This window comes from Poecilia latipinna, unplaced genomic scaffold (assembly GCF_001443285.1).
Source record: "Poecilia latipinna isolate Pla-1442-1.1 unplaced genomic scaffold, P_latipinna-1.0 Scaffold5363, whole genome shotgun sequence".
In the NCBI taxonomy this organism is placed as follows: domain Eukaryota; kingdom Metazoa; phylum Chordata; class Actinopteri; order Cyprinodontiformes; family Poeciliidae; genus Poecilia; species Poecilia latipinna.
Genome location: NW_015117979.1, coordinates 1 through 11,759, shown reverse-complemented (window position 1 = coordinate 11,759; position 11,759 = coordinate 1). Strand labels below are relative to the sequence as shown.

At 38.7% G+C, this 11,759-nt stretch overlaps 1 protein-coding gene and 1 pseudogene across 1 annotated transcript; both read left to right on the top strand.

Moving 5' to 3' along the window:
* The first annotated feature begins 399 nt into the window (after window positions 1–399).
* chrna5 (cholinergic receptor, nicotinic, alpha 5) lies at window positions 400–7,881 on the top strand. Its single transcript, XM_015026799.1, has 8 exons — window positions 400–824; window positions 1,065–1,202; window positions 3,901–4,052; window positions 4,136–4,180; window positions 4,777–4,886; window positions 5,014–5,191; window positions 5,271–5,966; window positions 6,103–7,881. Exons 2-8 carry the CDS (start codon window positions 1,109–1,111, stop codon window positions 6,259–6,261), a joined length of 1,434 nt encoding a protein of 477 aa, XP_014882285.1. The 5' UTR covers window positions 400–824; window positions 1,065–1,108; the 3' UTR covers window positions 6,262–7,881.
* Window positions 7,882–7,947: 66 nt separating this feature from the next.
* On the top strand, window positions 7,948–10,683 carry LOC106943488 (UDP-glucuronosyltransferase 2C1 pseudogene; annotated as a pseudogene).
* Window positions 10,684–11,759: the final 1,076 nt, after the last annotated feature.

Here is an 11,759-nt window from a genome sequence, read left to right as displayed (position 1 = left end):
ATTTTTGTCTTTCTTTATCATCCAAATTGACAAAAATAACTGCTTGAAATACATCCGTATGTAATAAATCTGTATCACAGATTTCACAGCATAAGTTTGGATTGAATTCTGAAGTTTCCCACATTGTTGAAAGGTTAGTGAACACAGAAATAGGCTCAAAATTAGAAATAGTAGGTGCAAGTCAGTTCAGGTACTTCCCCTTCTCTTGCTTGGTAGTTGCATGACAATGATGCCTCCCTTCACGTTTACTCCACAACAGAATGGGTTAGTAAATATATCTGTAATAAGATTCCCTGAAAAATGGTACTTACACCTCCATTGTTTTTTTTTTTGTTTTTTTTTTAAATTTCCACAAAACATAAGAAAACGTAAATTTTCTCCCATTTGCTATGTCTTACCATGTCCCCACCTGTGCAGACGTGGATCACAGGAAACATTGTAATGGTTATGGGAATCAGAGCTCGCCATTAACTGCTTTGGTCTGGGCAGCAGCTTGGCTGAATTCAGAGGATGGCTATTACTGCATGTGATGAGTGGCTGGATTTCTCAGAGCACAGAAGGAGAGATGCCGGTTGTGGTGGAGGGGCTGAGGAGGACTGTGAGGAGGGAGAAAGAGGAAAAGGAGGGGTGAAAAGAGAACAGAATACATTGCCTGTGCACAACTGGATGCAGCCGGAAGTGCAGCAGCGCCTGTGGGAGGCAAGAAAAAGAACCTGCCTGGAATGGAGGAGAGCGATGCAGCACAGTTGCTGTTGTCAGGACTCCCTCCACCTTTCATCTGCCGCCACGCTGGATTCTGTGTTAATGAGAAAGAGTCGGAGCAGGTACGCATCCAGCCTTTGCATACTGCAATGTGGACTGCATTTATTTCTTGTAAGAGGTTCATGTTTGCAAGGTGAAGGTGGAGGGCATTCTCGATTTGTGCAGGGTGCTATTCCTGTATTAAAAGTGTTATCGGTGCAGTGGTCAGTAGAAGATGCATGTAGGCATGATAAATTAAGGTTATTGCCAATAAATACAGGTGATTTCTTAGTAGACTCAATTTATTTCGTTACTATTGACAGCTCTGGGATGTCTAAGAGACCAGCTGTTTGTGTTCAACTTTGACATGATGCTTAAAGCAGGAGAGGCGACCACTTTCCATGTATTACTGCTGATGCTGCTTCCATCTCTGTGCTGGTACCACCTGTGTCACTCTTTTCGTAAGTACTGTACTGTATGCATGAAAAAACTCTTATTTAAATCATTCAATTAGAAAAAAGGGATACATATTGCTTTCTGTCAGTACAAAATATAATGCATCAGGTACTATACCTAATCATGAAGTCCAGGTGATTTTTTTTTATACGAGTTTGTTCTTTGTTGGATGATTTAACAGGGTACCCAATCAAATTGCTTCTCCTTTGGCAAATCAGGCAGAATAATTCACACAGGACTGAGTCACTTGTAAGATTTTGCCTCTCAGGTTGATGAAACAGTCAGAAGGAATGTCAGTGGTAATATACTTAAATACATTAGGATTGTCTAAATCCACATTTCCTCCAATTTTAACATGAAATTACTTTTACCTACACATATTCATAATTAATTCAAAAAAATGGAAATAGTGCGACCACATAAATCTAAAAGAATACATGATTACAATTAGGTAAATATAAAGCATTCTTTGTTCAAGCAACAAGGCATCTAAGAGCTGTTCTAAGCAGAGATGTAAACAACTGACAACATGAGTGGATCAAGCTGAAGTAAACACAAATAAAAACTGTCAGGGAAGTTTTGTTTTTATGGATTGTTGTATTGAGACTGCCTTAACAAAGATTTACTTTCACTGACGAGCTTCATATCCGGAATGAGCCACCCATCAAATTATGTAATTTATGTTCATTTGAAAACAGTGTTTTTGTGTTTCATAATGCTTCACTCCTGAGCAGCAACATTATTCATCAAAATGCAATGGGTAACATTAAATATTCATTTTACTCTGCAGCAGATTAGTTTAGTTTTGATGGATTAAACTGTACAGATATTATTTATTGTTTTTTTCTTTCCCCAACAGTACCTCAGGCCACAAACGACATTTCCAAAAAGAGGAAACAGCCTGTCTCATGGGATGGCATGTTGTAGAAAAAGGCAGGGTGATCCTGAATTTGTTTATCGCACAGCCAGTGGCTGGGCATGTATCTGCACTAGTGATACACACATGTGCGGCCATCATTGTGGTGAATTTTCAGCTGCAGTACTTTGCAATATTGACATCACCATCAGCTTTTTCATTATTTGTCTCCCTACAACCAGAAACTGCAATGGATCTTATCTGGATTTTAACTGGTAGAACAACTCACCAGTGTGCGTAATTCAGAGGTGGAAGGAAAAGGATACTGAATTCAGAAAAAATGCGATATTCAGCTTCGCTGACTCAGCATTTTGAAGAACCACCTTTGGCTGCAATTACAGCTGCTGTGTCTATACAAGCTTGACACACATATAGACAGGAATATTTACCCATTCTATTTTTAATTGGGTAAATCAAAAATAAATTTACTGGATGAAGAACAACTCTGAACACCAGTTTTCAAGTCCTCACATAGATTCTTGATAAGATTTGGTCTATCATGTCGTATAATATATTATATAGTCATGCATCATGAAAATATGAACTTGTTTGTATTACATTACATTACATAGTAACATTACAGGATTTCCTATGTAGGGCAAAGAGCTCAATTTTGGCCACATCTTTGTAGAGCAACTCCTTGTACGAAGTTGCTTTGTCCTCTACATGCTTTGTGGTGAACTGCAAATGACATTCTTCTTACCATGCCACTATAAATCCCAGATTTGGGGAGTGCAGGACTATTCTCTTGACAGATTATCTCACATGAGCTCTGGATCACTGCAACTCCTTAGAGTTAGCATGGTTCTGTAAGCTGCTTCTCTTCTCACCAGCCTGTTAAGACTGCCCTGTTTTGGTTAGTTTTGCACTTGTCTGATAAGATTTTCAGATGATGCTGTTTACTAATGTGCTTTGGCAAAGTGCAAAGGCCTTTAAATTATTTCTAATGAGACAATTGACTGGACAGGATTTTGTTTTTGGACTGCTAGTTTTAAAGGAGGCTAAATTAATACACAAAATCCAAAGGAGGAAATGAAGCCGAAACAAATCCAAAAACAGAGCACAAACTAGGAGTTACATAATAAACCAACAGTAACTGAAGGAACCAAGGGGAAATATAATGCAAGTATAGACAATACAAATGGGGCAACTGTGGCTGTGTGGGTAGAGTAGTCATCTTGCAATCAGAAGGTTGTAGGTTTGATTCCAGCTTCCTCCTGCTACATATCAATGTGGCTTTTGGGCAAGGCACTCACAAGATACTTGTGAGTGCAAATGGGGGAATGTGACTCTACTGTAAAGTGCTTTGAGTGGTAAAAAATGATTGGAAAAGTGTTATATAGAGGTGGACCTTTCCACAATTCCTGGGAAATATTTTAATTCTGCTATCCATCAATGCCAGTCCAAATAAGGTTAAACATGAACTAGCATGGTCAAAAGGCTAAAGCTTGATGGAGAGGCTGTTCTGCAACAAAAATGCAAACATGGAGCTTCTTCCTTATGACTGCAAGAAAAGAGTCAGTGCTTAGTGGACGGTTCCTGTCTGGCTTTGCTTCTCAAATTAGACGGGCAATCATCATGCCAATGTTTTATTATTTTGAAACACAAATACTCTTAACTGTTCTCATTTAAATTTTTAAATCAATGAGGCATCAAACTGTCAGGCATAATGTTGACATGATTTTTCTATGAGTAATGTTTCATAATGTTGTAGAAAAATCTAGGATATCGTTCTATTTCATACTCAACCCGTAAACTGTATTTGTCTGTCTTTTCTCACATCTCAGAGGTTCCAAATCTCTCCTCCTATGCAAAAGCAGAGGATAAACTGTTCAAATACCTCTTTCAAAACTACCAGAAATGGGTTCGTCCAGTGGAGTACCTAAACCAGACCATCAGTGTGAAGTTTGGGTTGGCCATCTCCCAGCTGGTTGATGTGGTGAGCTTAAAGGTTTTCTAATCCTTTGCAATGGTTCTGAAGGTTTGTGTTATAGTCATTAACGTTTTGATTTTCCCTTTCAGGATGAGAAAAACCAGTTAATGACAACTAATGTTTGGATGAAACAGGCAAGTAAAGTAATGCATACATAAATAACTGAATTTAGATTTCATTTCCTCATACTACATGTTTATGTCTTGGTAAACCTATTTGGTGCTCATAGCCATTTTGTGTGTGAAAGTGCTTTCAGTTCTAGCAGGTAAGCAGAAGCAGTGGGGATTTTTTAATCAGGTCTGGTGGCATTTCACTGACAGTTCTCATCTATTTGAGCCAATTCGACCCTGAGCCTACACACCTGCTTCCCCATGCCCGCTCCATCCCCTCTCCTGCTCCTGTCAGCTGTATATATGGACCCTGTGGCGGGTCATGTAAATGATTAAACCCAGCTCTTTGTTTCAGTTCGGATACATTCTGCCACAATGATAAGTTACATCATGCCACATTGGGAAACTGAAGGGCAGGGGCAGATGAGATGATCTATCATTTCCAAAATGGCTATGTGTTCAATTTAAAGCTGTTTTTAGCCTATTTACATTAACTGTATGTGTCAGGTCAATGCCATGGGATACTAAAACCAAAGCAAACAGTGTTGCCTCCCATTGTCAGTTGTAAAGGAAATTACACCTGTATATTTTCCTGAAATGATTTATTCTCTATTGTATAGGAATGGGTTGATATGAAATTGAGATGGAGCCCTGAAGACTTTCTGGGCATCACAACCATTCGTGTTCCCTCAGACAGGATCTGGCTTCCTGATGTTGTACTTTATGACAAGTATGTGACACAATGGGGTGGGCTGCTATATGATAATATTAGATTAGAGGTAATAATTTAAGGGTTTTAGAAAACTGTAATCACACCGCACAGAGCTATAAAGCCTCTGGTTGTTTTGTCTCTACAGTTCAGATGGACGTTTTGAGGGAACTATCACTAAGGCCGTCGTCAAGTACGACGGGACCATTTCATGGAATCCACCAGCCAACTACAAGTCCGCCTGCACCATCGATGTAACCTTCTTCCCATTTGACCTCCAGAACTGTTCAATGAAGTTTGGATCCTGGACCTATGACGGCTCACAAGTGAGTCTAAATTTCATTGAAAGTGCACAGTGCATTACCAGTGGTAACCTGTTACTAAATTTATTATATATTCTCATAGGTGGACATCCTTCTGGAAGATTTCCATGTGGACAAGCAGGATTATTTTGACAATGGAGAATGGGAGATAGTGAAAGCAACAGGCAGCCGTGGTCTCAGAACTGATGGCAGCAGCTCCTATCCCACCATCACCTATTTCTTTATTATCCGCAGGCTGCCTCTTTTCTACACTCTCTTCCTCATCATCCCTTGCATTGGCCTGTCCTTTCTCACCATCCTTGTCTTCTATCTGCCCTCAAACGGAGGTGAAAAGATCTCTCTCTGCACCTCGGTGCTGGTGTCGCTCACAGTCTTCCTCTTGGTCATTGAAGAGATCATCCCTTCTTCTTCCAAGGCAATCCCTCTTATTGGGGAATACCTGGTCTTTACCATGATCTTTGTCACACTCTCAATCGTCATCACCGTCTTTGCCATCAACATCCACCATCGCTCCTCATCAACACATCATGGCATGGCACCGTGGGTGAGAAGGATTTTCCTACATCGGCTACCTAAGCTGCTATGGATGCGTAGCCATGTGGACCGCTATGCTGCAGCCAGAGTGCCTGAATCAGAAAGAAATGTTGGATTAGGGAAGATGACAAACCCAAGCCCTGAGCTCACTCCACTTCTCTACACCCAGCACAACCTCCAAGCAGCTTTGGAATCTATTCGCTACATCACCATGCACGTGGTTAAAGAAAACCAGGTCAGAGAGGTGAGTTTGACCTGTTTCAGCATTTTTCACAAAATGCTGAAAAATAATATCAATCATTAATCAGTTCCAAATTTCCTTATCACTAAGCTATTGGTAATATTCTTAGCGGTTGATCTGTGCTTCTTTTTTCCTACAGGTGGTGCGAGACTGGAAGTTTGCTGCTCAGGTCCTGGATCGAATGTTTCTGTGGGCCTTCCTTCTGGTGTCAGTTCTTGGATCTGCTCTCCTTTTCATCCCAGTCATTCACAAATGGGCGAGCATCATCGTCCCTACTCATCCCGGCAGCACTTTCTAGAAATGTCTTTAATCACAACGGGAGGTGAAAGAAAAGCACATTAACTGCTCTTCAGACCATCTGAGACATTTGAATGACAGTGCAGACTATTCACGACATTCCTTTGCATTCGATTTCTGATATACTATTGTGCCAGAAATAATGCTGCAACTCTGAACACAGTAATTGCTGACTGGACATGTGTACATGTGCATTTTATAGTATTATTCTAAGCTTGTTTCTAAAGAGCAGCTGGACAGGAAAAGCAACAAAAGAAAAAGTAGATACATATTTATGTAGTTTAAATCATGACAACTGCCGTAGCAATGGACAGGACAACATAACCCAGGAAGAACATATCCTTTGAGTAAAAGCATGTCATTAATATGACATTCGTTTTGTTTAATTTTGCATTTTTCTTAATGCGTAGATGTATAGAATATTTTGCATCAGGACACTTGTAATTCTGGTGCATAATTTCAGCAGTAAAACTCTCTTTTTCTTTTTATCATAAGCTTTCTATTAAGAGGCATTCTGGAAAACATTTTCTGAGCTAAACATAGGAGCTTGTTTGCTGATTCCTTGCAGATTTTCTTGTCAGGACTTGAAGTTTCCCTGCAATCTGCTTCCTTTCAGAGTAAACATCTTGAATTCCTTCTAAGGGTGGGTCACATTTTTCAGTAACAACAAAGTTCAGGCATGGTTTTGGACTCTGGGGTGCCCAACCTCAGTCCTGGAGAACTACTATCCTGTAACTCGTTTGTTTCATCAACATCCCTGGGTGACTTGAATGTTTTGCTAAAGGCCTCTGCAGAGCTGAAGGACTTAAGAGGGAATTCAGTCATTTGAGGTTTAGCTTAGCATATAGAACACGTGTTCTGTTAACTGGAATCTACTTACAGACTAACAATAGTCAATGGGCTTTTTACTGGAGCATTCAATGCCTCTAAGTGGCCACACACCTATAAAATATGATGTTCTCCTGTATAAGGTCACAAGAGAACAAAATGCCTTGCACAGCATTTTCCTGTTATGTAAGGCAGAAAAATGAGACAATTTTCCAAAAGAGAAAATGTTGATAAATTAAAACTACAAAATCAGAAGGTCATGAAGACAGAAGAGGTGACGACAAGAATTAGTTCAGCTACTCTGCAGAGGAAGCTCATTTAAGCTGCTTACATCCAGAATCCTGTTCTTTTGCTTATGATTTACTGTATATCTCATGATTGTAGATGAAGTTTCAGAACACATGAGACTATGGCGTCCGGGTCACTGGAGCTAACTCTCAGTCTGGCCAGTTCCTATTCAACTGTGTACTGCATAACTGCATACTGAAAATAATTTGCTATATAAAATAAATAAATATATATACAAATGTGTTTATGCTATACAGTGCTTGTCAGTAGTTTACGTAAGGCAAAATCAGTGTCTGTCACTACAGACATTTGGGAGTTTTATTACTGCATTTTAACTGTTCTTTTTTCATGATAGGATGAATTTTCAAAACAAAATAGTCAAAATTAAAGACAGATAGACTCAAATATACGCAAATCTAGCCTTTTATTTTAACAAATACCCAATAGTCTTTTATCAGGATCATACAATGCCATTTGGGAATTATGACATATGATTGATCATTCAGAAAACAATTAAGAAAGTTTATATATTTTTAAAAAAAAACATGCATATGAGCTATATTTTATTGTTTTTCCAGCTGTTGTCACTTTGCAAACCATGTGAACCATGGTCTGCTGATATTACTTAGTGCATCTTTAGATGCAATTATTGTCAAGCTAAAGATGACAATAATTGTAGGTAGGTAAAGAAAAGTTAAATCTAAAAAGGATCTCAGATTGTAAGAACAACCTTGAATTCAAAGCAGGCTTGTTGCACAATGCAGAACAAAGAGACCCCTTCTTTTTGCTGAACTGCCTCCCTCACCAAGGTAAGCTAATCCATAATCGCTTTATACAAGTTTTTTCTGGAATTTTCAATTGCATTGCTTGTGCAGAACATAAGCTATTTCATACAGAAAACTAAGAATCTCACTAGACCTACTTCATTCAAAGCAGGTATGTAATGGATTTTGTTTTCTATTTTCTATGTAAAACAACATGTCTTAGCTAGTTTGTGAAATTCTAATTTTGTTTTTCTTTTAGGCTAAAGATGGAATCCAGGGGGAAAGCCACAGCATATCTTTTCCTAGTATTTGCAGTATTCCTTTCATGGAGAGTTGGTCACGGTGGCAGGATTTTGATCATTCCTTTGGAAGGCAGCCACTGGGTGAATATGGACATTATGATTCAAGCTCTCCACTCTCGTGGGCACTCCATTGATGTAATAAGGACCAATAAAAGCTGGTACATCAAGGACGACTCTCCGTACTACAAAACCATCACGGTTCCTGTTGCCAGAGCTTTCAATCATGATTTCATCAACCCAATCCTCAGAAAGATTTTTGCATTAGAGAGAGGAGAGAGCTCTGTTATGAGCTTCCTGAGTTTGCAGGTTGAAATGTTTAAAGCTATGTTTGACATGCATGGAATGATGTGTGAGATGGCCAGCACAATGTTGGAGGATAAAAAGTTTATGAATGGTTTAAAGGCAAAAAAGTATGACCTGGTAATGACTGATCCTGCATGGGGAGCTGGAATAATGTTAGCCCACGCTCTTAAACTACCTCTAGTCTATAATGTGAGATGGGTTACCAGTGGGGAGGGCCACTTAGCCCTTGCACCTTCTCCTTTATCTTACATCCCAATGACAGGCTCAGGACTGACAGACAAAATGACCTTCATACAGAGAGTCAAAAATCTCCTTTTCTACACCATCTGGGAAGTTCAGGACACCTTTCTGATCAGTCCCCAGTATCAAGCAATCTGTAATAAATTCTTTGGCCCAGATGTTAGATACAGTGACATGTTGCGGGGAGCAGACCTGTGGCTCATGAGAGTGGACTTTGTTTTTGAGTTCCCCCGTCCTACCATGCCAAATGCCATCTACATCGGGGGCTTTCAGTGTGAACCAGCTAAACCTCTTCCTAAGAACCTGGAGGAGTTTGTTCAGAGCTCTGGACAGCATGGTGTCATCATCATGTCTCTTGGGACTTTTGTTAGTGAACTCCCTTCAGATGTGACAAACAAAATTATTGAAGCTTTTGGTCAGTTACCTCAGAAAGTAATCTGGAGCTATAAAGGTAGCAAACCAGCCAATGTGGGAAAAAACACTTTACTGGTTAACTGGATGCCACAAAAAGACCTTTTAGGACATCCAAAGGTGAAACTATTTGTGACTCATGGAGGAACAAATGGAGTCCAGGAGGCCATTTACCATGGAGTACCAGTAGTGGGTTTACCTGTGTTTTATGACCAGTATGACAATCTTTTACGACTGCAAGACAGAGGAGCGGCTAAGATCCTTACCTTAGCCACTGTGGACAAAGAGGACACATTTCTGAAAACTGTCAAAGAAGTACTGTCTGAACCATCCTACAGGGTTAACATGCAGAGACTCTCCAGATTGCACAGGGATCAGCCAATGAAGCCGATCGATACCGCCCTCTTCTGGATAGAATTTGCAATAAGACACCAAGGTGCAGCTCATCTGAGAACCGAGTCCCACAGACTGCCTTGGTATTCCTACTACTCTGTAGATGTTTTCCTGTTCTTCCTGTTTGTTGTTGCAGTAATTACATTTTCATTTGTCACGACTTTCAGATTGCTTTGTCTTGAAAAATGCTTGAAAGGAAAAACTAATCAAACAAAGATAAAATGAAAAGGTTCTGTGTTGGTTATCATGACTTACTTTATTTTACTCTGGATCTAGGTTTATGTATTTCCTTCATTTAAACTGACCTGATGTTGACTGAATATTTTGTATGATATAAATATCTCGTTTCACTTAAGTCTTTAAAGGGAAGTAAGCACTTCTCGTAAGTCATTCTGCACTGTGACATATTAGGTGCAAGATTACAAATCTGTGGCTGCAATAAAAACAAAGTATGCAACAATCAGCAATAAATGCCATTTGTCTCAAGAGGGCACTACATAAATCATAATTATTAAAGCATTTCATTGTAAGTCATTTAAGAGTTCAAGTTAGTCTTGAAAAATGCAATTCCCCAGTTTTCTTTTTCTTAATTTTAAACTTTTCACAGCACTAATGGTTGGAAATTTATTTATTTTCACACTGTTGGCTCCAAAATGTACTTTTTAAAAGAACTTAATAGTCATTTTCTTATTTACTTTACAAAAATCAAGTGGACATATTGATCATTGCAGCCATAGGTGTACTAACAAAACATTATTGCCATCAGCATTCAGTATTTACAGAGCAAAAAGTGAAACACATTGGCAAAATTAAATGAATTAAGCACACAACTAGTTGAGCCCCACAATGCTTCATAAAGTACAAATAAGTACTCTCCAATAGACAAGAAACAACCCAAAATAGTAGAATTGCAACGTATTTCCAAAGTTTTCATACAACTTTGAATTTTCACATTTTGTCATAACAACAAACTTCTATGCATTTTACTGGGATTTTATGCAGTAGAACATGTAGTGTATATTGATGACCAAGAAGATAAAAGACAGATTTATTTTACAAATAGAAATCGTATAAATATGGTGTATGTCTTTGTCTCCTTCACTTTGCTACAGCTAAATAAAAACCAGTGCACCCAACCTGATCCTGATGATATGTAATGAGTAAGTACAGCTCACATGTGTGTAGTTTCACTGGAGTGTAAGCAGAAGAAGATCACAGTGGATTTGACTTCTATAGTAATATCCTAACTTTGTGGTTGAATTTTACAGCTTCCAATAGATAATAGACCCAGTCAAAATGGAGACCTAGGTCTAATTTCTAATCTATGGTACAACTGGAAAATTGATTTTTACAGTCCCAAGCTTGATGGAGTTCAACTTGTTTTACAAGGAACTGGCACAAAATTAAGACTGATAGAGACAAACCAATACAAATCCATGTAATGCATACAAAACAAATATTTTAACTTTACTTTGCATTTTCAAAGTCATTTGAAATTATGTGGCAAAATGTGAAAAGTTCAAGTTGTATGAACAATGCACTGTCCTTGTGGCTTAATCTGTCAGGTCAACACTGTTGCATTGTCCTGGAGTAGCACAACGATGAAATGAACAAAATACATGCATGTAATGGATTTATGCATCACATTCAGGTGAAGTCTTATTCTGGTGACTTTCATGAAGACTTGTTTTTGACACAAGTGGTGTACAGCACATGTGAAGTACTTGGTCCTGCGGATGAATCATCTGTAGTGAAAAAACAGGAAGCTGTCAAGATGTATCAGTGCTTCTTTGTTTAGCACTTTTATATCCGCAGTTATTTTCTAACATATACTTAAAAGGCAATTTATGCATGTCTTTAAAGTGTTTTACATTGCACATATTGAACACAAGGATTGTACAAGAATTGTCAAAGCCATTAACATCACATGGAATATAAAATACTCCATGTATATTATAATATACATGGAC

Bases quoted from the DNA above. Each gene is read 5' to 3' on its own strand.
- chrna5 (XM_015026799.1), top strand. From the start codon at position 1,109: ATGATGCTTAAAGCAGGAGAGGCGACCACTTTCCATGTATTACTGCTG. The intron at 1,203-3,900 runs GTAAGTACTGTA...CTCACATCTCAG, and splicing joins CCACCTGTGTCACTCTTTTC to AGGTTCCAAATCTCTCCTCC. The intron at 4,887-5,013 runs GTATGTGACACA...TTGTCTCTACAG, and splicing joins GATGTTGTACTTTATGACAA to TTCAGATGGACGTTTTGAGG.